Genomic DNA, 27865 nt, shown 5'->3' with positions numbered 1-27865 from the left:
TCTTTCCTTCTTTCTTTTTCATTTCTCTCTTCTTACTACCTTAGCCTTACTTTTTTTTTTCTCTTTACTACCTTACTTACAATTTTTTACTAGCTCCTCTCCTTGCTACTTTACTTACTACCTTCTTTTCTTTCTTTCTTACTTTCTTTTTTTTCATTCCTCTCTTCTTACTACCTTAGCCTTACATTTTTTCTCTTTACTACCTTACTTACAATCTTTTTGCTACCTCCTCTCCTTACTACTTTACTTACTTACTTACATTCTTTTCTTTCGTTCTTTCTTACTTTCTTTCTTTCCTCTCTTCTTACTACCTTAGCCTTACTTTTTTTTCTTCTTACTACCTTACTTACAATCTTTTTACTACATTCTTTTCTTTCTTTCTTTCTTTCTTTCTTTCTTTTTTTCTTTCTTTCTTTCTTTCTTTCTTTCTTTCTCTCTCTCTCTTTCTTTCTTTCTTTCTATCCTTCCTTTTCATTCCTCTCTTCTTTCTACCTTAGTCTTACTTTTTTTCTCCTAACTACCTTACTTACAATCGTTTTACTACCTTCTCTCTTTACCATCTCCTTACTACCATCTCTCCAGAAAAAAACATTTATATAGAGCATTTTTGTGCATTTTTAGGAGAGTTAAGCTTTTTTTTCTGCCTCTAAACACTGAGCTTAAAATATGCCTCTAAACATACTAATGTGCATGTACACATAGGAAAATTTTAGTTTCTTCTACAGGCAAAATGCTAACCTTCTCTAGAAGCAGCATTTTTTAAGCCAGTGTGCATGGACCTTTAATATTTTTCCATTTTTTCTTTCTCTTCTTATTTATATCAAGATACCCATATACACATTTTATGTATGTATGTATGTATGTATGTAATCTGTCCTTCACTCTCCCCTTTTTTTTATTATGTATCTCCTAGATTGTATTGAACTGTATTGTTGCTGTATTGTCTCCCGTTATATTGTAAAGCGCTGAGCAAACTGTTGGCGCAATATAAATCCTCTATAATAATAATAATATTTGTGAAGAATGCATGTGTGGGATTCTTTCTTACTTTTCAGATTTTAATTGACACTGACCAAAGTGATAAAATTGTAGGAGCCACCTACCTCTACATCGGACTTTCCTAGTGAAGGGTTCATATATTGCTTTGTTTTCCATACACCTAACATTTGCAGCACATCTTCTGTTATTGTGATTGAGCGAGTTCCTGTTGCAAATGACCATGATTAGCTAAATTCAGTGTTCGTGTAAGGTGAGATGTCGATGCTGATACTATTGACAGATCTCTAGATCTCTTCCTGAAAACACTTGTGCTTAGCAACTCCTGGCAGCTGTTCTCCCCCATGTCCTTTAAACCTATTAAGACATTTTAAGCGACAAGCTGCATTCTGAATGATTGATTTCATTCTGCCTTATATAATTTGAACAATGTGTCTATTAAAGATTACAGACAGTGCATTATTCCACTGTGGTGCAGATACATACTCATTTGTCCTATCTTCCTAATGATGTTTGCGTATACTGATGCAATATACTATGTATCTGGAGGAAAACACAGACAATGCACCCAGGAGTTTGTTTTTCACATATCTAACCTCAATTTGTCACTGGCTTCAAACATTTGCTAGCTGAAAGCACAGTGATGAGATGTTAGGAGTGCTGAGGCTTATGGCTGCTGATTGATTTGCACAAAGACATGCACTGTGGGGTTGTTTATAAATCGGGACTGTGCAGTAATGCTTGTGTACACAATACCATATGTATGCTAATGCGCCTTCCCATGCCAACTGTGTATACAGAGCTTTACATAAATATTATACAAGGCACAGTACAAGGTAGGGGAACCACAAACAAACATTGCTTTGTTTGTTCCAAATAGGAAAAGCGAAAATAGATTGAAAGACCTTTATTTCTTATTTTTTAATCTGTATTTAGATTTTCAATTTATTAGGCATTAACTTGCTGCTTTTTATCACTATTATTAATCTATTTTATCATGCAGCAAATAGTTTGGTTTATTCTAACACAAACTGCAAGCTTCCTTATGTCAACAAAGTTTTCATATTTATGAGGGTTGCATGAGGAATAATACATTTCAATTCACAGTTCCTTTCTGTCCAGGAATCCCATGAAACACTGTTGTCAAAAATAATATAGTTTTGTGTACTTTTAAATGTGAAGCTGAGCATGTTATAAGTAGCAGGTTAACATCATATGACTTTTGCTTTTTGCGGTCCATTAATTAATTTTTTTAGCTTCTTGAAACAAAAAAAAATTCTCCCTTGGTGGTAGTTGTGCATTAAGTAATGCCTCTCTAGCTGTTTGCTCATGATACCTACTTAGTATTCCACCAGTGCTCCTTTTTCTAATTAGATTCATAATGTTAACTGTCCTGTGTCATCCGTGTGCCATAAATGCACTATGTAAAAATAAAAAAAAAAGAGCAGAATCATCAACAAGTGGTAAAGGGCAGCAAATGGAAGAGCTTTTATTACAGATTAATCTCACTTTGTAATGACTTTTATTTTAAATTAAGCAATGTAGCACATAGTAAGTCTGCCTTGAATTCTAACCTTCCATTGATAATAAGTATTCAGAAGTCTGGAAATAAATTACTGATCAGTGAGCTGTTGAAGAATGCAGACGTGAACTGCAGCTGGGATTAAAGAATCGGAGAGGAGTGGGGAGAGGGGGGAGCATACAAGGAACATAAAGCATTTTATACAGAAACCGACAAGTTCAATCTTTTATACTTTGTGGTGCAAATAAAAATAATAAGAAGAGAAGGTATAAAATAATTGGAGAGGTTTTTTTCCCCATCTAATCCTTTCTTATAAATGATCATTGACTGTGCTTCACGATTAACAGTTTTTTGACAATTTAGACATGGGCTTGAAAGAAATATCAGTATGAATTATGAGGAGCAGAGGGTTACAATAAAAAAAAAAGGGATAACTAGACAGGCACATCTGAGAGATGCAAAGAGGTACAATATGTACTCTAGATAATTAGGATATATAAGCATTATAGAAAGAAAGAAAGAAGGAAGGAAGGAAGGAAGGAAGGAAGGAAGGAAGGAAGGAAGGAAGGAAGGAAAGAAAAAGAAAGAAAGAAAGAAAGAAAGAAAGAAAGAAAGAAAGAAAGAAAGAAAGAAAGAAAGAAAGAAAGAAAGAAAGAAAGAAAGAAAAAAGAAAAAGAAAAAAAAAGAAAGAATAGATACATATTGGATGGATAGATAGATAGATAGATAGATAGATAGATAGATAGATAGATAGATAGTTTATGATTACCAGCTGTCAGGTTTTATTAGTTTAACAGCAAAGGAAACAAGGTCTTTAAAATAAATTACAGATTTTAAATCAATGTCTGCAGAATAGAAATGTATGCAACCAGTGACATCTATTCATGAGACATTGTTCCCGCTCCCTGAGAGAAGGGCAAAGGGCTTGAATCTGCTGGTAGGGAGAGGGTGGGAAAAATGGCTTGCGAACAGACTGAGAGATGCATCCGCTATACATCGGGTGGCTGCTGTCTAGATCCTAATCTAGAATCCAGCTACTTAAAAGGCTTCATTTAATTCATTTAATAACTTGGCCCAAAGAATAGTGATGGCATAATGCACAAGCAGCTAGTCACAACAAACCCAACTAATTTAGTAAAAGGCGATTTGTAATCGATTGCTATGGGTAGCAACACATTAGTGTTATCTGCTGTAAAAATTAATAAGACTATTAGCCCGCATATTATGCCAATAATTTATAATGATATAAAAAACTGAAATATCTAATGCTATTTCATCGAATTGTTTCACTGCTGTGCAGTCAACTTCAGGGACAGATGCCAACACTGATGCGATGCCAAGGGGTCATGACCTGTAGTCAAAGGGTCAGACCATGGCCTTATAGACATAAGATGAATGAGGCTATGTCATTTAAATCTCAACCAATCTTATAGTGCCAGATACAGCTAGTATACTGATATAAGTCACAGTTGTGTGAAGTAAATTGGGTGCTGACATTTTACTAAGCTCATTAATAAGAGAACTAACAATTACCAATCAGTAATGAGTTCATTGTCATTTATTTGTCTTTAATTTATATCACACACTTATGTGGACTACGGAGTTAAAAAGGGAATTAAATAATCATATGAAGTCAGCGGAGTAGCTTAGCAACTGCTATTTTATAATTAATTCCCCCAAATTATCTTTCCCTCAGTGCAATTCACTTTACTGCCTACAGATAACTAACCATGTCTGTTAGTGATTGCCATCAAATGTGTTTTGGTTTCCTCATTGATAAATGATTGATATTATGGCTTTATGGCCTTGCAATTCATAAACTCTGATACCACATTATGGAAATCACTTGCATGAGCCTGCGTGGCGAAGCAGGGCCGATCAAGCTGCTAAGCTCAGCCTAAATTATTTCCAAATGAGTTGTCTAACTCAATCATTTCATTATGGTGAAGGTATTTAAACTGAAACTCTATTCGCTCCTATCACAGGAAGATAACTCTAGTCATACTCAACATTCCTGAATTGTAGATTCCCATACACCGTGTGGGACTGAAAGCATGTCTGATTTAAAAATCACACACCATGATGCTCAATAAGCCACTGAAATGTTGAACATATTAAACCAGAGCTCTAGACCACTGACCAGAGAAATTGAGAGACTACCATAGACAAGGTATAAATTAATGTCCACTCACTAAATGGACCATAAAATTGCCAAGATGAGCAAATTATCTGAGATCAATGACAATATAGGTGCCATATTTCTCTATAGATATATATGCTAAGTTAGAGCAAACATCACTGCTTCTCTAGAAGCTAGAAGTCATAGATTTTACAATAGTATGCCAGAGTCAACCACAGCTGGGGATATAGCTGGCTGCATGTCATAAAACAGAAGAGCAGTGAGGCTAATATCACTTGTACCCACTTAACACAACTGGTATACCATGTTACTGGTACTTCCTAGAAGAGCCTGTAAGGGAGCCGAGGCAAAGCACCTGTGGCTCTCTCTGCTTACTCAAGGAAATAAATATGTTAGGTATTATACATTTACTGATCTTCAAATGCTTCACAGGTTATGCATTAACCACTTATGTTCCAGTAAGGGAAACAGCAGAAAGGGAAGACGTATGCAAAGCTCATTAGTGGTTGCCTAAAGGTTATCACTTGCTTATATAAACAATAGTAAAAGAAGCAACAAATGACTGACCACAGGCGATGCTTTGGCTGATTATTCACCATTTGGCTGCATTTTACCTTTTAACTTTTTCTTTTTAACTAAAAGCAACAAAGAGCAGGCAACATGCACCTTTTATCTTTGTTTCCTTTCTTTATCTCAGTATGTATACGCTGACCTCAGTTTGGCTTTTCTGTCTCTGTAACATCTTTCCTTTATATATATTTTTTTCTTTTCTTTTCTCTTTTCTTTTCTTTCTTCTCCTTTCCTTAACTACATATCAGAAGCACCAGACAATATCAGGGTATAACTTATCAAAACTTGCAAAGAACAAAATACCTAATACTGGTCGTAGTAATAACAATACCATAAAAATTCTACTAATAACATAAAAACACGCGTGGTTTATTTTGTATCATAAAAACTCTATTTACAAGACTTGTGTCGTTCTTTTGTCTGGGTATGATTCAAATAAATACTCACTGTCTACAGGTGAGTGAAAACACAGCATACATCTAAAGTGTCTGTTCAGAAGCTGTTAATGGTTATTCTGCTGTTTATTGGTTTTGCCTTCTGGGAGTTTTAACATGAATAAATAACACCTATATTCAGCTTCAATGGGGTGTTAACATCCTCCCTAGTGTCTTCTTCCACTTCATTTCTCTTCTGATGAGTCTGCAGTTTCTATTTGCATACACTAATCTGCTGATTACATTTTCTTATATTTTAAGTTATTTTAATATCTCTATCCATGTACTACCCTTATAATGACTTGTTGCCTATTAAGGCATCTGGGAGCCAGGCCTGCTTACGTTTAATTGCACATTTTTTAATTAGTCGGCTGCATATATTTTCTGTGTATTGTTGATCTGCATAACAGATGCCAATTAAATATTGTACGCTCCTTAATTACAAACTATTATTCTGGTAAACTAACCCCTTTTAAGCTTCGCTGGGTTACCAGCTTTGAAAACCTGAGAGAAAAAACGTAACAAAGTCCGACTACTGTCTGCTGCTAAATCCTATTCAAGCTCTTACATTAATAACCGGCTTTATAATAAAATAGGTCGAGACAGATCTCTTTAAGTCAAGACAACAATAAATCAGAGCCCCACATATAGGGCCCAAATAAAGGATTCTCTGTGCTGAATGTAAACTTCTGGCAAGCCTTAGTTAGTGTGCAGTTTCCCAGACACTAAATAGACGCTCTGTTCACTTTAGCATGAAGTCCCACAAGGAGCAGCGACCTCCAGGGATTCTTGGCTCTCCTGAACTCTCATTAGGCCTGCATATTAATGACTTGTAAAAATAGAAGGGGGCCTGGAGTGTAGCCTTTTCTATTCAAAGGATTTCCCATCATTGGAGCTCACATACAATGCAGCAAACTGCACACAAGGCAAAGGCCAAGACACAGGCTCTCATATCTCCAGCAACGTCTGCTTCATAAACTCAGCCTGGTGTCTGCTACTAGCCAGGGGTAATAGTGTGGATAACACTGCACTGGGTGGAAAGGGGAGGCGAGAAAGGGGACAGCTGGAGAGTGCATTTCTATAGACACTGGCTGCAATTATCAGACACATTCAGGATCATGGGAGAGAAGGATTCGGAGACATAATCCTCAAAAGCACCATATCGAGAGTGCACACAAGACAAGCAAACCTGTTACGCTATTGTTGAAATGACAGCCACTAATTATTTGACATTGCCCTAGCTAAATATAGTGTCAAATGTGCATACAGCTGATATCTATCTATCTATCTATCTATCTATCTATCTATCTATCTATCTACCTATCTATAGATACACATACAGATTGATATATAGATATGGATAGGTAGCCACCTAGACTTATCAAAAACAAAATAATTAGGACATGGAGCAGGTGAAATTCTTCATAATATACTGTGACAGCTCTGCATATGACTCTGTTAAAGAATGACTGGCTAATCCAAGATTAGCTGGATAATGTGGATAATGCCAAATCAATCTTATAGTATTAGCATTAGCATTAATGCATCAAATTCAGGAATCACTTATTTGTGTGTGCTTATTTTTATATATTAAAGCTGATTTGTTATAACCAGAAAAAAAAAAGATGTAATGCCATTGCTCATGGAAACCAACACAAATCCATATACCTGTTTCTCAAGTTAAAGCCAAAACATCCTGGGTTACAGTTTTAATATCCAGTGTTTTTACTGAAATTGTGTTTTTTTTTTGTTATGTATAGAAAACTTTGACTGGTATACCATATGTATTTATGACACTTGATGTGTGTAAGTCTTGCAATGGAGGGGATAAAGGACCAATTTTGATTTGTACTCTCATCAGACTTACCAGAGGATTGACCTCGATTAGTGGCGTCATGATCACTGTCTCCTTGTTCACTGTCTCCGTGCCCACTATCCTTAGAGCTTACTATGTCTGCTTCCTGGAATGCAGAACTGCAAACACAAACAGCACAGCATTGAGAAGAATGAGCAAATCAGATATTCTTCTGCCATCCTATGGACATTTTGGGAGCTGCACTGAATAGCTGTTTAGATCTACAGTATGCTAGCAATACAAGTGTTACTTTCCCCCTCAACAAGATGACACAGACAGGATATATCACAAAACAGCAAGGCAGGTGAGGGCAAAACAGCAGAGGAAGTGTAATATTTCACACAGCTTGTCTGTTATTCTCTGTCACTTCTAAACCTCCACGCCACCAACTCAGGAATCTGCAGGAGTTCTTTGGGGCAGCACTGAAATATTTATCCTTGAATCTAGGACTCATTAACCTTGGTGTTCTGGGGATGACCTTATATAAATGGAAATTTATTTTTATTGACAAAATGATTAATACCACGTTACTAGCCACACTAATGTCCACTGTGCAGAAATAACACAAATGAATAAAAAAAAAAAAATGACACGCCCAAGTATATTCCATACCTGTTTACCCGTCGTGGTCTGTCAACTAGATAACTGAGTTCAGTGCGTTGATGTTTATTCTAAAAAATAAATGAGACACAATTGGACTCTAAATGTCACCGCAATATGGAATATGAAACAGCTCGGAGCTACTGGGTTGGATGATTGATTAAAGAGTATACAGAGATGTCTAGGCCCCCAGCAGTTGGAGCATATAAAATATTGAAAGTGCTTCTTTATTCAGTGAGCTGGGTTCAATGGCAGAATATATACAAACATAAAAGGGCAGCCGCATCACCTAACGTCCCCCCCCCCCCCCTTCTACTTTTCCCTCCCCTTCTGGAATAACCAGAAGTAATGGCATTTCTTGAGCCCATGATAGACACATGCACTTATTACTGTGCTCACAAACTGGGTGGGGATTACAGCAGACATACTGTACAAGTCTCCATGTACCAATATCAATGATTGCAGGAGATGAAAGGTTTCCATATATAGCATCAATGCTAAGGGCTTACAGAATCAAAATAACTCATCTATGAATATATTTATATCAATAGAATGAATATAACAATTCACATCTCCGACATATGACGGAATCATTAAATAAACGCTTTGACTTTTTCTTATATTTTATGATGCTCATACACTGTTCATGTGCCACAGATTAATATCAGCATATATCAGTGATCTGCTGCATAAATATTCGCACAGGATTTTACAGAGATTACTTATGAGCAGCAAGGAAAAGATTTCCAATAAATCAATCAACAGATGAATCCACAAATGGTGATCAGTTTAAGGTGTCCCTGCGCAGACAGATAGCTCTCTAATTTCTCAATGCCAGGCTGGGCTCATTCACATTCAAGCAGTGTGAGCTGCGCCTGCAACAGTTTTCTAAGGGAATTCTAATGGCAGATCCTGATGGAACAAGAAATCATACAGCACAGCCAGCCACATTCCAGCCATACCAAGTCACAGTTCCTGCTAATATATTATTATGATCATCAAATGGGCAATTCTAGCAGCAGTAAAGGCTGCAAAGATTTAAGATGGACTATGCAGGGGTTTCTAGAATGAATCAACAACATCTAAAAAGGCAAAGTATGACAGGGACAAGCCATAAAACAAGGGGATTTGGGTGGATTTCTAAGAAAGCAGATGATGGGACTCTAGACAGAGATGTCAGGGATTTGATCTTGGTAAAGGGGATTTGCAGATAACCAAGGCTCAGTAACATCTGGTTACAAAGAGGAAAAGTTCTGTAAGGCGTTAACCTATTAAGAAGAGAGGGAAAGCAATGGGTGCAGAAGAAATGGACGTGACATAAATAGGAAAGTAAGTGGCTTACCTCACTGGACAGGATGCTGCCATTAGAGATGATATCAGGCTGTTGGTCAGCATAACCTGTGACTATAGCCCCGCAGGGGTTGTGCTCGGTGTCTGTGCTCCTGGAAGGACTGCAGGGCTTGAGGAACATGAGGTCGGTTTTGGCAGACTCTGGGGTCAGGCAGACCTGGTAGCAGTAGTTCTGGTTATGATGGTGAGAGCCGAAGCTGCCAGACTCCTCCACTGGCACTTGGGTAGCGCTGGGCACGTTGGAGCTCTGCACCAGCATGATGTCTGACTTGCTGAGCTTTTTCTTGCGAGCCCTGGCTTGCCTGCTACAGCAAGAGCAGCAGCACATACAACAGTCACTGGCCAGGCAGCTGTAGATGTTGAGTTTCTTCTCCTTCTGACACCTGATGGCCAACACTATCATGGCCAGGAGGAAGATGAAGGAGACTGAGCCCAGGGCGATGATGAGGATGAGGGTGAGGTCTAAGGCTGTGTCATTGAAGCGGCTGCTGGGCCTTTGCTCCCCACCTTGTCTCTCTACGGAGCTGTCCACTATCTGGACCTGAATGAGGGCGGTGGAGGAGAGCGGCGGCTGTCCATGGTCCCGAACCTCCACCACCAGCTCGAAGGGTCTGTGGGGATCCCTCTTGCTGGTGATCTTCCGAGCGGTCTTTAGCTCCCCGGTCCTCCAGTCCATGCGGAACAGACTCATGTCATTGCCCCTGAGGATGCTGTAGGTCAGCCGGGCATTTTCCCCTTCATCGGAGTCTACAGCCACCACACGGGTGAACAGGTAGCCGGGCTCGGCGGTTCTGGGCAGGAGCTCCTTGGCAGTGCCATTGCGACCTTGGGGGGACACTATGGAAGGAGCATTGTCGTTCTGGTCTACTATGACTATGTTGACGGTGGCATTGCTGGCCAGAGGAGGACTTCCCCCGTCTCTTGCCTCCACCATGAAGCTGAAGTCCTTCAGCTGCTCGTAGTCAAAGGTGCGCAGGGCATAGAGGTAGCCGTTCTCCGAGTTGATGGACACATAGGTGAAGACGGACATGCCTTGGATGTCACACTCCAGGATGTAGTAGGAGATGTCGGCATTGTCCTCTTCATCCTTGTCGGTGGCGCTGACCGCTGAGATGTAAGCCCCCGGGACGTTGTTCTCGGTGACATAGACGTTGTAGACCGCCTGGGTGAAGCGCGGGGCATTGTCATTGACATCGGCCACCTGGACCTGGATGGACTTGGTGGAGCTGAGCGGTGGAGAGCCCTTGTCCCTGGCCAGCACCGTCACCGTGTAGGCAGACACCAGCTCCCGGTCCAAGGTGCCATCGGTGACAATGGTGTAATAGTTCTTATAGGACAGCTTGAGCCTGAACGGCACGTCCCCCAGGATCTCACAGTGGATCTGCCCGTTCTCCTCCGAGTCCTTGTCCGTCACGCTGAAGAGGGCCACCACCGTGCCGGGAGGGGCCCCCTCGCTGACCGCCTCCTTCACCGTGCTGAAGCTGATCTCGGGTGGGTTGTCGTTGAGGTCCAGCACCTTGACCAGCACCTTGCAGTGAGCGGGCACGGCGTTCGGCCCCAGGTCCTTGGCTTGGACGTACACCTGGTACATGCTGCTCTCCTCGTAGTCCAGCTCGCCCGTGATCTCCATCCGACCCGTCCTGGGGTCAATGCTGAAGATCTCCCTCACCCTCGGGCTGTTGTGGCTGCTGAAGGAGTAGACCACCTCCCCGTTCTGACCTTCGTCCAGGTCGGTGGCATTGAGTTGGATGACCAAGGTGCCCGGGGGGGAGTTCTCGGGCAGGGGCACGGTGTAGATGGACTGATCGAAGACCGGCACGTTGTCGTTGGAGTCCAGGACTTTGATGGTGAGCAGAGCGGTGCCGGTACTCTGAGGGATGCCACCATCCATGGCCGTCAGGACGTACCTGTGTAGGGCTTGCTGCTCCCGGTCCAGCTGCTTCTTCAGCACCAGCTCGGCGAACTTGTTGCCGTCGCCCTGGGTCTGCACGTCCAGGGTGAAGAAGCTGTTGGTGGTCATCTCGTAGGTGCGCAGGGAGTTGTTGCCCACGTCCGGGTCGTAGGCGCTCTCCAGAGGGAAGCGGGTCCCCGGGGTGGCGCTCTCCGAGATCTCCACTTGGATGTCGCTCTCGGGAAAAGCCGGTGGGTTGTCATTGATGTCCAGCACCTCGATCTCCACTCGGAAGAACTCCAGAGGGTTCTCCAGGAAGACCTCCAGGTGCAGCAGGCAGCTCGGGCTCTGCTTGCAGATTTGCTCCCTATCAATCTTCTCCTTGACATAGAGCACCCCGTTCTCCAGGTTCAGCTCCAGGTAGGGGCTCCTGGAGTTGGGTGCAGTCTGGAAGCGCCTGCTGGACAGCTTTGTAATGTCCAAGCCCAGGTCCTCAGCGATATTCCCCACGAAAGTACCATGGTCCCTCTCCTCCTGAACCTTGTAGGCGAGCTGGCACAGCACTCCATCCACCATGCACGCCAGCAACAAGAAAACAATCATCTCCAGGACCAGAAAAACAAATCAAAAACAGATGAATGGAAAAGTAAAAAAGAAAAAAAAAAAAAGAAAAAGGAAAAGTGCACTTGTTTTATTCCTCCCACATCCAGCCTGTGGTCAGTGTGCAGCAGATGAAGTGAGACATCCCCTCATCAGGATTCAGTACAATCCCCCTTGTTTTATTCTCCTCTGCCAACCATAAATCCCAAGTCAACAGTCCCGGCTGAATGTTCTCACATAGTCCTTTCCATGACAGATCCGCACATGCTGTCTCTGCTACAGATTTTTAATCATTGATGAACATCAAGATTCAAATTCAGGAATAGAAAAAGACACCAAAAATGTGAAAAAATTAAAAAAAAAGACTGAAAAGGTGTCCCCCTTTTAATTCCTGTAGTCCCCCAACTCCATAGATTCCATAGTGATCCTGGTGAGTGGTGTGACTTTTCTTTTTATTTCTCTATATTGGGAACCTGTACTGAGCTGTCCCTGCTCCAGCTTCTGTCATCTCTGCTGCCAGTGTCTGAGCGCCCAGCTCCCAGCTTAGCTGTTTTTGCGCAGCGCCCTCCTCCTGCCAACCAATGGGAGGCCGGAGATGACCAGGGAGGCGTGGTCTGCTCCCGGCACGTCACTCTATTAGCAAAGCGGCGTCATACGAAGGACTGTGTGTGTGTGTGAGTGTGTGTGTGAGTGTGTGAGTGTGTGTGTGCGAGTGTAGAGAGGCCACTCTTTGCCTCCAGGGGTTGACATTAGGAGAGCGGGGTAGAATGGAGAGGACGGGGACTGGGAGCCTCTGATCATCACTCTCGAAAAAGTCCTCCCCCCTCCTGTTCTCTGATGGGAAGGGGAGCCGACTGCTGGAGGACCCAGCACAGGAGGGACAGGGGATCAATGACCTGTGTGCGGGATGGGATGCTCCCATAGACCGTGGCCACGTACTCTGAAAGTTAGAAGGCGCTCAGGCTTCCATTCCCTGCACGCTGTAATTACAGACACAGGCAGGTATCACTCTACACGCCATGGTCTACGTTACCGCTACTCCTCTACAGCCGATCATACGTTATCTGATGAGGAAAGTGACCTGTCTGCACCAATGACTGCTCAATCCTCCTTCTAGCATCATCGCTAAACCTCCTTCACCCATCGTCTAATGTACCGTATATGTGGGAACATACCGATCATTTATCTACCTGTGTGTCACATGATCCATCCATCCATCCTCTATCCATCAATCCATCCATCCATCCATCCATCATATGCAACTACATTCATCATCTAACATTCAGCATTTGTTATAATATACGGCTCTGTTTATCTATGTGTCTATCAAACCCACCCATCCATCCATCCATCCTTCATATATAACGTTCCTTCATTCATCATCTAAGATGCAGTATATGTGAGAACATACCGATCTGTATATCATCCATCCATCCATCATATATAACTTTCCTTCATTCGTCATCTAAGATACAGTATATGTTATTACATACCGATCTATTTATCTACCTGCATATCATCCATCCGTCCATCCATCTATCCCTCCCATATAACTTCCACACATTCATCATGTAAGATACAGTATATGTGTAAATATACCAAAATATTTATCTACCTGTATACCATATCTATCTATCTATCTATCTATCTATCTATCTATCTATCTATCTATCTATCTATCTTACCTATAATTATCTTTTTCCTTTCCCTTCCCCTTCCTTCCTTCCTTCCTTCCTTTTTCTTTCTTTCTTTCTTTCTTTCTTTCTTTCTTTCTTTCTTTCTTTCTTTCATCTATCTATCTATCTATCTATCTATCTATCTATCTATCTATCTATCTATCTATCTATCTCACCATTATCTATATATCTCTTATATCTGTCAATTTATAAATCTAGTATTTACCTTTCTTTCTTTCTTTCTTTCTTTTCTTTCCTTTCCTTTCCTTTCCTTTCCTTTCCTTTCCTTTCCTTTCCTTTCCTTTCCTTTCCTTTCCTTTCCTTTCCTTCCCTTCCCTTCCCTTCCCTTCCCTCCCTTCCTTCCTTCCATAAATCTAGTATTTAGCTATCTTTCTTCCTTCCTTCCTCCCTTCCGTTCCCTTCCCACCTCCCTCCTCCCTTCCCTTCCTCTCTTCCTTTCTGCCTTCTTCCTCAATCATCTCCCCCTCCTCTCCCCTATATATATATATATATATATATATATATATATATATATATAAATAGCTGGAGGCAGCTCACGTTTATCTTTCGGAAAGCACACGAAGGCAGCCCGGGACACAGGGGACATTGCTGGGATTTCTCAGCACCATGGTGACATTGCACTTAGGACATTAAAAGGTGTAACACTGTCACTTGTTGATGTGAAAACATCCTCCGAGGACACATCTGAAATAGAGACCTGGGGGAGGCCAGCTGAGATGTTACATCACGGGAGGGAAGCCTTCCTCTCCTCCTGGGGATGATGGCTGGCACATCGCACGGGGAAGCACCGAGCACCAGCGCAGAGTCGGGGGAGCCGAGTCATGGAACACACGTCATCCAGAGGGCACAGGGCTCTATACCCGCCACCGGGGAGCAGGGATCCCTCCACTACTACCAGCCAGGGGGTGGCTGAACCACACACGCTCCACATATATATATATATATACATACATGAAGCTCATTGCTGTGGGTTCCTTTGCTGTCCAAGCAGATCCTTCGATACTTATATCAATCAGATTATTGGTTGGATGGTTATAGTGCTGTAGCTAGAAGCAGTAGCACATTGAAGCTGTGCATACACTATGCAATCTGATTGTACAATCTCCTTTGTGCAATAGGTGGACACAGTTGAGCAATCCAATCAATAAGGGTTGATTTACTAAGGCTCCTTTCAAACTGATCAGTTTTACTTCCAGTTTTGCTTTAAAAAAAATCAGGGAAAAAAATGCATGACCATTAAATCCTTTGGAACTCTTCACACAAGCCCTGCTTGCTGCATTTTTGCTGTATGTTTTGTGTAATAAAAAAAGCTCACCAAAAACGCACCCTTCTTTTGAAAGGAATGGAAAATGCATCAAAAACATGGCAAAAATTCATTAAAAACGCAGCTCCCCATTGAAATAAATGGAAAAATGCACAAAAAACACCGGAAAAAAAAAATTAAAAAAACGCACCCACTATTGCATTTTTGGTGCATCTTTTGAGCCACATCAAGTGAAAAATGTACCAGAAACGTGGCAAAAACACAAATGCATTTTTACTGCATTTTTGCAACCCAGCAGTATGAAAGTAGCCTAAAAGAGAAGAGTGAAAAATCTGGTGTAGCTTTGCACAGAAACCGTTTTTTTTTCCGTCAAAGCTTAATTAAACAAACTTAAGTTAGAAGCTTGATTGGCTACCAAGGTGAGCTGCAAGAGATTTTGCATTTCCAGTTTAGGGCTGGATTCACACTATAGGGGTGCGGGAAATCACATGTGCTTGTGATAGGAATCACACTGCATTCCTGTTCAAATCACATGCGATTCTTTGCAGTACATTCATTTTTATGGGCTAAATTCGCACTGCACACACATGTAAAGGGTGCAGGAATCTTTTTTTTTGCCACACAGGAATTGGAAAGCATGAGTGATCCAATTCTTGCAATCACACTGCGTTTTGCGATCCTTTGTGGGGTGTCATTATTTAACATTGACACCAGTGGCAGATCGCATGAACAAGATGTGATTTCAATGCTGTGCGGGAAACACTCAGGATTTGCTGCATTTCCCACACTGCATATAAGGCTAGGTTCACACCTATGCAGTTTGCGTTTGATGTGTTTTTGCAGTGCTTTTTGCGGTGCATTTTGCATCTTTGACATGCATTTTTGACACGTTTTTGCTGTGTTTTTGCTGAGTTTTGAGGGGATTTTTTCAGCTTGTTGCTGAGCAGAATAAAACACAAAATGCACCAAAAAGCACACTACATGCTTTTCTTCAGCATCTCCATTGAAGTCTATAGAACAAAAAATGCAACATTTTGCATTTATATTCACATTATAAACTCAGTCCAGATGTGTTCCGGATTTGTTTCTGCATGTGCGTTATTTCCACATTCTGAGTGTGTTTTTTTATGCATTTTTATGCGTTCCAGTGCATTTTTTAAGCATTCCAGTTCTATTTTTCCCCTCTCTTTTTCTTCATTTTAACCTCTTGGTGCTAGCGCCTCCCGGCCCTTTAAGAGTTTCAGAAGCCGGGAGGCAGGGTGGGGTTTTAGGTTCATGTGACCACCGTGATTCACCGTCACAGCGGTCACATGATCGGAAAAGGTCCCAATCGAAAGGGTAGATCTGGACCTTTCCGAGAGTAGCGGACATATATGCTAAGAGCGTGCAGGGCGTGCGCTCTCAGCACATATGTCACTTTTAATTGCACGCAAATATGCGGCCACTCTGCATCAAGGCCCAGATGCCGAGAGGCCACATATTTGCGTGCGATCGACGTCAAGGGGTTAAATTGGGACATGTGCATTCCAGTGTATTTTTGATGTGTTTTGGTGCGTTCTAATGCATTCCAGTGTGTTTTTGATGCGTTTTACCGCGTTACAGTGCAGTTCTGTGCAGAAAAAATGCAGCATGTTCTACTTTTTTTTTCCACAACCAGAACGCACTGGAACTTCAAGCACTGATGTGAACCATGACACTGACAACCATATAACCTACTTTCTGTGAATTTTAGATGCAGGAAAAAAAGCAACTGAAACAGATGCAGTGTGAACTGGCCCTGACCCTTTCCAAAAAACACACCAGGTGAAAACGCAGAGATGTGAACCTGTTCTATAGCAAATCATGTTAAATGGACTGCTGTACGTTTCTGCAAAGCGCAGCGGAAAACACATAGGTGCAGGGGCGGACTGACCATTTGGAAACTCGGGCACTGCCCGAGGGCCCGGGGGCAGTGGGGGGCCCCATGAGATGCTCCTGGTACCTTTTTCATAGGCTTTTTTGAGTTTGGGCAAGGACACAGGGGCCCCATGATCCCCTATTGCTCGGGGGCCCCATGAGTTGTCAGTCCGCCCCTGCATAGGTGTGAACCTAGACTGAAGTAAATCAAACCCAGGCAGGTAGGTCCTTGTATTATGTTTTTTAATGCTTTTTTATTTTCAATATTTACTACACTTTTTTTTACAAACAAGCCACTTAAAGCAGAGTTCCACTCAAAAGCAGAAGCCTCCCCCCCTCCACTGTCATAAATGGCACCTTTTGGGGGGGAGCGGATACCTGTTTTTGACAGGTACCCACTCCTACTTCCGACTCAGTTCACCACAATAAAGTGAGCCGGACGTTCAGCCCCCTCCTTCCTCTTGCAGTCTTATGGGAACTTTCACAGGTCCCAGAAGACTGATGGACCAATCAGGAGGCTCAGCGTGACTCGTACATGCGCAGTGGGCACCCGGCTGTGAAGCCACAAGCTGTCACAGCCTGGTGCCCACAACTGAGATGCCGGCGCCGTGGAGGAGAGAAGGAATGGAGCAGGTGAGTACACCACTGGACCCTGGGACAGGTAAGTGTGTGTTTATTAAAAGTTTTAGTAGCTGCTGACTTTTAATAATTACAGAATCGGCTGGAAGTCCACTTTAATAACAAAAAGGGAGAATAAACAGCACAGTGTTCATCCTTGCAGGACATAGTTGAAGGTAGATCTGAAGGAGATTGTGCAATCAGATAGTACAGTGTATGACCACCTTTAGATGGGCAGACAATCTTCTATGATCTAGATCAAATCATCATTCATGTCATGGATGACACCTAGTAAGTGCACATTCTCCATTCACTGACAATAAGCTGTGATGGTAATGGCACACATGCTGTACAAATCAGTCACAGCACAGTGGAAGTCTAGGAGTCTCCTGTTGTGTTCTGCTGCTAAGAATCACATCCTTGTCACCTTGCCTGCAGGGTGCCATGGGATTCCCTGTGTGCCAAGCCCTGACTATTATGGGATGTCAGTGGCAAGCAGACAGGGAGGAGGTATAACCCAGCCAGCTATGATCTGTCTGATGGTGACTCAGAAGGAGGACTTGGTAGCCGCTCTCACCAATGCCACCCAGTAAAACAAATAAATGTGTTTAAGGCATGTTAATCGGTGGGCGTCATTTTTTCCGCATCAAAAATCTGTCTTGAAATGAATAGAAATGCACTTAGTAATATCTGAAAGTCTGTAGAGGAAAAAAAGACTAGTTATTTATAGAATACACTTTGTTAAACATATAATAATACTGTAATAATGGGCTGTGCTGCTGTCACCCAACCATACCCCTCATGGGAAAGTCTGATTACATTCATACATACCTGCCTTTTATTACACCGGCCCATTTGGCTTCAATAGGGAGCAGCAGGGACACGGCTTGTATTATTTCATATTCTTTACTACATTGAGTAAAATATAAGGCATGTCTGTCAAGTGAAATCACATTGTGTGCTTGGTTTTCTCCACCACCCCAGCAGCAGCAGGAATGGCATTGATATGAATAACCCCCAGTATAGTCATTAGGAAAGAGGGGACAGAGCTTGGAAAAACTCTACCAAGGATTCATATTAAACTCTCAGTTTTTTAAGCAGCTGGTTTAATCACATAGGCTAGGTTGACATTACTGCATGCTGGCAATGCGAGTACAATTACGTGTGTCCCCTGTGTGCAAGTGAAATTTAGCAGGCTCATAGGGCGCCATTAATTCTTTATGGCACCCCTACGCATCAGCAAAGCACCATGCCGTTCTGTGAGACACAATTTTAAATGCAGAGTTGGGGACTTCTTTCCTTGCATTTTTTTGGCTAGGACAGTCTATTTATTTCAGTGAATGCAGAGCGCAGCCTCACAGGTGTGACCACATCATACTGAGTATGCAAATTCTTTATTTGTTAAACCTTGCCTAAGTTCCAGTTTCAGATGGTGCCATGCCCACTGTCCTGGTTTCCAGTTTTGGGGTGGCTCTTTTCTCTTGCAACAATCTATGGAGTCACCCTTGCATCCAGGGACTGACGTTGTGTCTCTCTCTACACCAGGGGTCTCCAAACTTTCTAAACAAAGAGCCCATTTACCATCCTTCAGACTTTAGGGGGGCCAGACTGTGTCCAGTAGGAGTGAACAATGTCCCATCTTTGGTTCTCCATCGTTGGTGTCAGTTGGAGGAATAGTGCCTCTTTATTGGTGTCAGTAGAAGGAAAAGTGCCTGATTGTTGGTGTCAGTGAAAGGAATTATGTCTCATTGTTGGTGTCAATAGGAAAGATAGTGCCCTGTGGTTAATATCAGTGGCAGGAATTATGCCCCATCGTTGATGTCAGTGGGAGGAAGATATAGGCCAGATATAGGCAAGCAAAGGGCCACTTCCGGCCCCCAGGCCACAGTTTGGAGACCACTACTCTACACTGTGTCTATCAAAAGAAACACACAGCCCTGGAGCTTAGGATGGCAAGGCACACCCCTGCTCTTCATTCCTTCACCCCAATCTTTACTTCAAGCTAATAGACTGAATGGAGACCTGCACTGTCCACTGTTAAGGCTTGATTCACACCTGTGCGTTCGGTGCATTTGCGCAGGCACATCAGCCTATTTCGCTTGAATGGGCTGCTGTAGCTGCAGGAAAAATTGATTAACTGGTGCACTTAGAATCTGGTGCAGCTGTGCATGGTAGCCAAGCAGCTTCCAACTTCAGCTTGTCCAGTTAAGCTTTGGCAATAGAACCCAGAAGCTGATTGGTTTCTGCGCAGAGCTGTACCAGATTTTGCACTCTCAGATTTTAGTAAATAACCCCCTATTGTTTATATGTATGGGGGTGCCATTACGAACGATTGGCAGCCCAGCACATCTGCCCTGACTTTTGCCTGTGGGTGGTTGCAGGTGCAGGAACAGATGTAATTCCAACACCCGAATAAGTGTGAACCTAGCCTAACTCCTTCCTGTGAAAACAGGAAGTTCAGGGAAGCAACACTGAAAGAGATGATAAACACTGAGGGTGTATTACAAATGTAAATAATGCAGTTCTGCATTATGGTTACAGAATACTATGTCACAGGGGCGGACTGACAACTCATGGGGCCCCTGGGCAATAGGGGATCATGGGGCCCCTGTGTCCTTGCCCAAACTTAAAAAAGCCTATGAAAAAGGTACCAGGGGCATCTCATGGGACCCCCTACTGACCCCAGGCCCTTGGGCAGTGCCCGAGTTTCCAAATGGTCAGTCCGCCCCTGCTATGTCATGTAATACATCAGCTTTCTTCAATAAATTGCTGCTGTCGACATTCTCACAAGACCTGTCGGAAGGTGTCATTCTATAACAAAGATCCAGCGGTAGTGTAAGGAAAGTGTGCACTTAGGCTGACCATACACTATACAATTTAATTGTACAATCTCCTTTATATCTACCCGCAGCTATGTTGTACAAGCAACTGCCTGGTTGGACACAAGCCAGACAGATTGTTCAGGCTTATGTTCAAATTACATAGTTTTGGTAAATCTAAAGGAGATTGTACACTAAGATTGTATACTGTATATACTGTACAGGGGTGTCCCTAGGGTTGGTGTCACCGGGTGCGATAACACTTGGTGACACCCCCTCCAACGATCCCCGCAGAATGGATCGGATCTGTGGATTGAGCATAATAGATTGGAGTCCGATCCATTATGCTCCCCAATCTGCAGATCCGATCCATCCTGCGGGGATCGACGGCTTGTTTTACAACTTTCCTTTTTGTGGAGCAAGTCTGGTGTCACCCCCTAAGGTAGGTGTCACCCGGTGCGGCACACACCCCCTGCACCTGCCTTGGGACGCCACTGATACTGTATACATGGGTGGACTGACCATTTGGAAACTCGGGCACTGCCCAAGGGCCCGGGGTCAGTAGGGGGCCCCATGAGATGCCCCTGGTACCTTTTTCATAGGCTTTTTTGAGTTTGGGTAAGGCACAGGGGCCCCATGATCCCCTATTGTCCGGGGGCCCCATGAGTTGTCAGTCTGCCCCTGACTGTATAGCAATCCTATTTCATCTTGGGGGCGACTAGCTACTGTACATGCAACCCTGGTGTTTTAGTGCTCCCGAGAGTACAGGTGCAGTGCCCAGCACTACTGCATGCAGCTTGTCAAAGTTGATGACAGGTTGAAATAATAAAAAATATATATGAATAAGCTACAAAAACAGCCTATAGCCCCGTGCTTTGAATGATGGAGAAAGTGAAATCCCAACAAAATATATACATAAAGTGTAACAGAACTTTCATTTTAAATAAAAAATAAACAAATATATGAGTAATTAAAACTTCCTCATAACAGCACTCAGTTAAATTAATTTTACCCAAAGCAACAAAGGATCATATATAAATCAATAACACATAAAGAGAAAAGAAATAAAGAAACTTCCACTAAAGTGTGCAAAGTGTGAAATAAATTTCAGTTAATTTCATTGCTGTGATATTCCTTTAAGGTTGTTCAATTCACCATCATTGTGATCCTCCAGTGACTAACACCCCATCAAATTGAACACTCACAAGATACTAATGAGTAACCAGCAGTGGAAAATCAAACTCCTTGGTGCTGAATGATTACAGGACTGACAGTGGGCTATTCCACCTCAGTATCACAGAACAAGATCACCATCCATCCAATAAAGTATTGATCACTCTTCTTCTGATCTCATCATCATCAAGATTAATCTTAGTAATCCCCAACACTCTTCTGAATAGGAATCCCGCAGCAACGGTCATGTGATCCGGCCATGTGGTGCCGGCGTTCATGCTGACAGCACAGATGGTCAAGATCTGACGCGGTTCATCATTCCGTCTTCCTCCTAGAGGAAGTTGGAATGGCGAAACGCGTCCAATCGTGACCATCTGTGACAGGGATTACTTGAAATAAGACTGCTGATTGGTTGTTCTGGATCACTGAAGTATGTACTTTAGTAAATGCTTTTCTTCTTACTGAATAGATCAGAATGAATAAGATCCTCTGGGATTTTAACTCATTACTACTTAGTGAGCACAAGTGTCTTTACTAAATCAAACTGCAGTAACCCATAGCAACCATCAGATTGTATTTCCCTAGCTGAAAAAGTATTGTTAATTGGTTGCAGTGTGTTACTGCACTGTGCACACCACCCATTGCTCTTGGGTAATTAAGCAAGGTAGTATACTGCTCAAAACAATTAAAGGAACATCAGATCTCAATGGGGAAAAATATCATGCTGGCTCTCTATACTGAAATGGACTGGGAAATGTGTTGCGAACGTAAGGATGCCCCATCATTTGATGGAAATGAAAATTATCAACCTACAGAGGAATTCAAAGACACCCCAAAAATCAAAGTGAAAAAATTATGCAGCAGGCTAGTCCATTTTGCTGAAATTTCATTGCAGGAACTCAGAATGGTACTCAGTAGTTTGTATAACCCCCACGTGCTTGTATGCATGCCTGACGTTGGGGCATGCTCCTAATGAGATAATGAATGGTGTCCTGGGGTATTTCCTCCCAGATCTGGACCAGGGCATCACTGAGCTCCTGGACAGCCTGAGGTGCAACCTGGCGACGTCGAATGGACCGAAACATATCCCAGAGATGTTCTATTGGATTTAGGTCAGGCGAGCATGGGGGACATTCAATGGTATAAATTCCTTCATCCTTGAGAAACTGCCTGCATACTCTCGCCACATGAGGCCAGCATTGTTGTGCACCAGGAGGACCCCAGGACTCCACCAATGTAGGGTCTGACAATGGGTCCAAGGATTTCATCCCAAATGCCTAATGGGAATCAGGGTGCCATTGTCTAGCCTGTAGAGGTCTGTATGTCCCTCCATGGATATGCCTCCCCAGACCATCACTGACTGACCACCAAACCAGTCATGCTGAACAATGTTACAAACAGAATAACATTCTCCATGGCTTCTCCAGACCCTTTCACATCTGTCACATGTGCTCAGGGTGGACCTGCTCTCATCTGTGAAAAACACAAGGTGCCAGTGGTGGACCTGCCAATTCTGGTGTTCAATGGCAAATGCCAACCAAGCTCTATGGTCTGGGCAGTGAGCAATGGGACCCTTAGAAACGCACCCGGTGAAAAAGCGCAGATGTGAACATGTCCCATAGGAAATCATGTTAAATGTATTGTACTGTGTTTCCGCAAAACGCTGCAGAAAATGCTTTGGTGTGAACCTAGGGTAAGACCTTATGGGATTCATTCTTTTTAAGAGCTGCTAAGCACAGACTTATTTGATAAGACACTATAAAGAGATATAGGGGTTGATTTACTAAAACTGGAGAGTGCAAAAACTGGTGCAGCTATGCAGCCAATCAGCTTCTAACTTCAGCTTGTTCAATTAAGCCTTGAGAAAAAAAAATGGAAGCTGACTGGTTTCATCGCAGAGCTGCACCAGATTTTCTTGGCTTTCGGCAGTTGGAGTAATAGAAAAAGATTGCCAACTGGTGGCTCAGGGTAAACACACTTTACAGATCACTCATTGGAGTGAACTTATCAAAACTGGAGCAGAGAGAACAGAAGCAAGTGTTCATGGCAACCAATCAGCAGTTATCTTCAGCTTGCTCAGTTAGTTTTTGGAAATGAAAGCTAGAAGCTGATTGGTTGCCATGCACATCTGCTCCAGATTCTAATGTCAAATATTTCATATGGTGAGATCAGGCTTCACACTCTACATTCACATCTGAGATGCGGGCTCAGCTCATCTCCAGCAGATCAACAAATTGTACTGACAACAAGAACGCCATACACCATGATACAAAAAATATTTTTCGCTTTATTAATATATCCTGCAGGAGCAAATTCTATTCTAAATCAGCCCATAGATTATACAATTTCCCTTCCTTCCATCCATGGTGGAAGGAAAAAAAAAGATTGATTCTCCCATCAACACAGTCATTGCTGATGGGGAAATCCTCACTGCACCGCTATTGTGTTCTGCAAGTGGGAAGCCTTCCTGTCGGCAGAACACAAAGATCACTGCTGGTAGCTATAGCTGTCGGCAGTGATTGCATGCAAAAAAATCCGACAGGCTGATTGTACTGAAGTTGATGGATGGATGGATGGATGGACTTTAGTACAACCAGCTTGCTCATAGATGGATCAGCATGAACCGGATGAGATTTGATCCATCCATGGCTGGCTGTGCTAGGCACATTGCTTTCAGTGATTGCTCCCGATTCTGGCCTCTCCAGTGTTGATACATTCCCCTCATTGCTATTTGTTAAAAGCATGTATAAGACTTTATGGGATCAGTTCTTTAGCTGCAAAGCTGAAGTTTAGGTATGACATTTTATAGCATAGTTACATTCAACCAGCTTGGACCAATGCAAGTCTTTTACCCTGGGATCTGTGTGAAAGGTGGAAATCACTGTAGTAGGCACCACTGCTAGAGTGATTGCCACTGCCTCCCGCTCCCATGCCCCTCACTCAGCATTGGCACCATTCACAAAACGCCATGCATTTCTCTTAATGACTGCAAGGAATTCTCTGAATGGATGAAGGTTGCGAAGCTGGATGGTGACAGCATGATCTCCACCTAATCCGAACAGAGAACACTTTGCATTCATTGAAAAAAATGCAAGGTGTTCTGGAAATGGTGTCCATAAATGAGCTGCTGTGATCACTATGTGAGCAACAGGACAGAGACACAGGACCCAGGAGCGGTGGCCACTACAGTGATTTCAGCTTCCATAGAGATCAGCCAGGTATGGTACAGCTGAACCAATGTACTTATGTTAGAAAATGCATAGCTAAACTTCAGCTTAAATTGGATCTAAACATTGAGTTCTGTGGAGAGCACAAGCAACTGTGACAGTTATTAATCATAGCATGCCTTGAACTGTTTTAGGGCCAGTTCACACTACATGTGTTTTACTGTGCTTTTTTCTGCATCCAAAACGCACAGAAAGTAACTTTTATGGTTGTCAATGTCATAGTTCATATCAGTGCTTGCAGGTTCAGCGCATTCCGATTGCAGAAAAAAGTAGAACATGCTGCATTTTTCCTGCACAGAACTGTACTGAAACGTGGTAAAACGCAACAATAATGCACTAGAACGCATCAAAACGCACCAAAAACACACTGGAGCGCACATGTCCCTATTTAAATTGAAGAAAAAGAGAGGGGACAAAATTAATTGGAACGCATCAAAAACATACCTTAACGTGTCAAAAACACATCAAAAACGTAAAAAAATGTGCAGGCAGAAACACATCCAAAACACATCTGGACTGCGTTTCTATAGTGTGAACTGACCCTTAGAGAACAGTTAAAGTGGTTCTAAAGTCAATGGGTTTTTTTTACCTTCATTGATTTATTATTATTATAAAGGATTTCTATAGCACCAATGGGCGGCACAGTGGCTTAGTGGTTAGCACGTCTGCCGTGCAGTAAATGGGTCATGGTTCAATTCCCAACCATAGCACCTCCTGCATGGAGTTTGCATGTTCTCCCTGTGCCTGCGTGGGTTTCCTCCGGGTACTCCGGTTTCCTCCCACACTCCAAAGACATGCTGGTAGGTTATTTTGGCTTCTTTCTAAATTGTCCTAGTTTCATCCCTTGCCATGCGGGATCTCCTGCATGGTAGGGGTTGGGGAAAGACCTGGCAACCTACCATGTAAAATAATTGCAAAGAGAATTCCTGGAAAAAGTCACTTACGAGTGACGGTCCATGCAATCGCCAAGGGTTGGATACGACTGAATGGATAGATAGAGAGAGATAGCACCAGCAGTTTGTGCAGCACTATATATACAGTACAGTGTCTGTGCCTCCCCCCTCTGCTTAACACTTCTCTGCCACACCTCTCTTTCCCCTCTGGCAGCCACGCTCTCCTCTCTACTTGTATTCACAGGCTTTACTGAGCGCAGAAGGTGAGAGTGGGGGTAAGGCGGACTGTGTGTGTCTGTGGATGCACACAGCCCATTTTGAGAGCACACTTGCATGGGTGTAGGGACTGATGTGAATGTACAATATATATGTGAAGCACTGCATAAACTGACGGCGCTATACAAGTACTTGTAATAAAAAAAAAATAAGATACACCTCCTCTTTATTAAAATTTAAAAAAAATTACTTTACAACTGCTTTAACCCCTTCCACCCATACCAGCAATCCTTTAAGTAGTTCGGAATGCCCGAGGGGATTGGCATTGGCAAGATCATAAACTGGTCTGACTGGTTACTGATCTGTAGCCTGGACCGAGGCACAGTCTGGCTCGGCCCTGCCCTCTACTCCCTCCACCCACCCATCAGTCCTAGTGCTGAGAGTGTGCAGTGAGTGTGCTCTCAATGTATAAACAACACCCACCCAGTGACGCATGCATGGGTGCATGGGCGTATTTATCACAAGGCATTTGCCTAGGGCGGCATTTTTCACTGGGGCAGCACCGCCCCCCTGGAAGAAGGGACGGAAGAAGGGACACATGCGTTTTCGGAACTAGTTGGGGTCTGAGAGAGGCTGGGGGCTGCTTGAATCTCGTTCCTGGGGATGTCCAGAGCTGTGAATATGTCTTTGGCTGGGAGGGGAGAGGTCGGTGTATGGGGGTGATGGTAGCGGAAGGCTCTTTCGGGTGTGGGGGGATGGGGTGGTGTTGTTGGTCAATGTCAGGTTCTCTCCCGGGGGCAATTTTGTGTTGCCTAGGGCAGCACAAAACCTAAATACACCACTGAATGCATGTGTGGAGCATGTGGGGGCGCAAATGTCTAGCTGATACACATATGTGTCAGGCGTTCGTAAAGGGGTTAAATGGGTGGGTTTGAAGGTACATGTGACATTGGAAAAGGGCATCCATTCTACAAGCTGCGATCATCACATTCGTTTGGCTCTCAGTCTATCATTTCTAATTGCTAGCTCTTCTTCACATCAGCATTTCCTATGATGTCCCCAGGCAGAGGGGTCCCTGTGCAGAGCAGTCAGTGTGTGTGCGCTGCCATCTGATGATCAGACATGATTGGAAGGAAGCCTGGTGATAGATGCCATTTACTTTGGAGGAGATTTCAGAGGCACAGCAGATCATGGAGGTGATGAGCCTTGGTGCAGGTATGGCCATAGGGAAGTTTCATTAAAAAGCTGGCTGCTCCTTCCTCCTGCTGGGGACACTTCAGATAACAATTTACAGACATTGCGACATTTAAGTAAACAAGATTGAATCAATTCCTTGATATTAAAAAAGGCACGCTTTATGAACGCAATATGCTGTGAAATCTACCTTCTCCCTCTAGTGAATATCTCATATTGGCTGCAAATTCATACAATAGATTCAATTGATTGGAGATTATCATTGTATCTGCTGGAGCACAGCTATGGCAGAGTTCTGCAATCGTGGATTTAAAGCGCCCTCTAGCGACCACTCGAGTGCACTGCAGAATGCTTTTTTCTTTCTCTTTTTTTTTTTTTTTTATTCTTCCCCATTTTTCATTCTAGAGATCATTTTTACTGCTGCTTCTCTTCCAGCCTTCCTCTAGGGCTTATGTAAATGCATTAATCGGTTCAGGTGAGCTTTATCAGCTATAAATCCACCTTTCTTTTTTACTGTAAAATGTATGGGCTGGCTAGGAATATCATAGATTTTATTTTTTTTTTTATATCAACTGTCAGTAGAATGGATTATTTTCTTGGAATGTACACAATGGGGCTAATACTAATACTAATTTACTAAAACTGGAGCAGACAGAATTTGGAGCTGCAGCTGTGCATGGCATCCAATCAGCTTCTATCTTCATCTTGCTCAGATAAGCTTTGAAAATGACAGCTAGAAGCTGATTGGTTGCTATGCACAGCTAGTAAATCCCCCTCTCAATGTATATTTTCCTACATCGGCATTGTTGTAAGAATTTAACTATCGCATCGCCTTCGCGCGAGGGAATACGTGATCGGTGAGTACGTTAGTGCTTGAAATAGCTTTTTTTTTTCTTGTTTGTTCCTTTCG

At 42.9% G+C, this 27865-nt stretch overlaps 1 protein-coding gene and 1 long non-coding RNA gene across 5 annotated transcripts in view; one reads left to right on the top strand and one right to left on the bottom strand.

Annotated features, from left to right (window-relative positions):
- Positions 1–12480, bottom strand: part of PCDH10 (protocadherin 10) — a 97427-nt gene extending 84947 nt beyond the window's left edge. For all 3 annotated transcript variants that reach the window (XM_089672206.1, XM_089672205.1, XM_089672204.1), the window contains exons 1-3: positions 9460–12480; positions 8130–8188; positions 7530–7636 (exon numbers count right to left, since the gene is read on the bottom strand). In XM_089672206.1, the coding sequence (XP_089528332.1) occupies positions 7530–7636; positions 8130–8188; positions 9460–11961 (2668 nt within the window). In that variant the 5' untranslated portion in view covers positions 11962–12480. The remainder of the gene's footprint in view (positions 1–7529; positions 7637–8129; positions 8189–9459) is intronic.
- Positions 12481–27483: 15003 nt separating this feature from the next.
- The window catches only part of LOC149467139 (uncharacterized), a 119982-nt gene continuing 119600 nt past the window's right edge, over positions 27484–27865 (top strand). For both annotated transcript variants that reach the window (XR_016312009.1, XR_016312010.1), the window contains exon 1: positions 27484–27812. This is a non-coding gene — a long non-coding RNA (uncharacterized LOC149467139). The remainder of the gene's footprint in view (positions 27813–27865) is intronic.

This window comes from Staurois parvus, unplaced genomic scaffold (genome assembly GCF_062004578.1).
Source record: "Staurois parvus isolate SC_StPar_1 unplaced genomic scaffold, SC_StPar_1.0 ptg000122l, whole genome shotgun sequence".
NCBI lineage: Eukaryota > Metazoa > Chordata > Amphibia > Anura > Ranidae > Staurois > Staurois parvus.
This window is presented reverse-complemented; position numbering and strand designations above follow the sequence as displayed.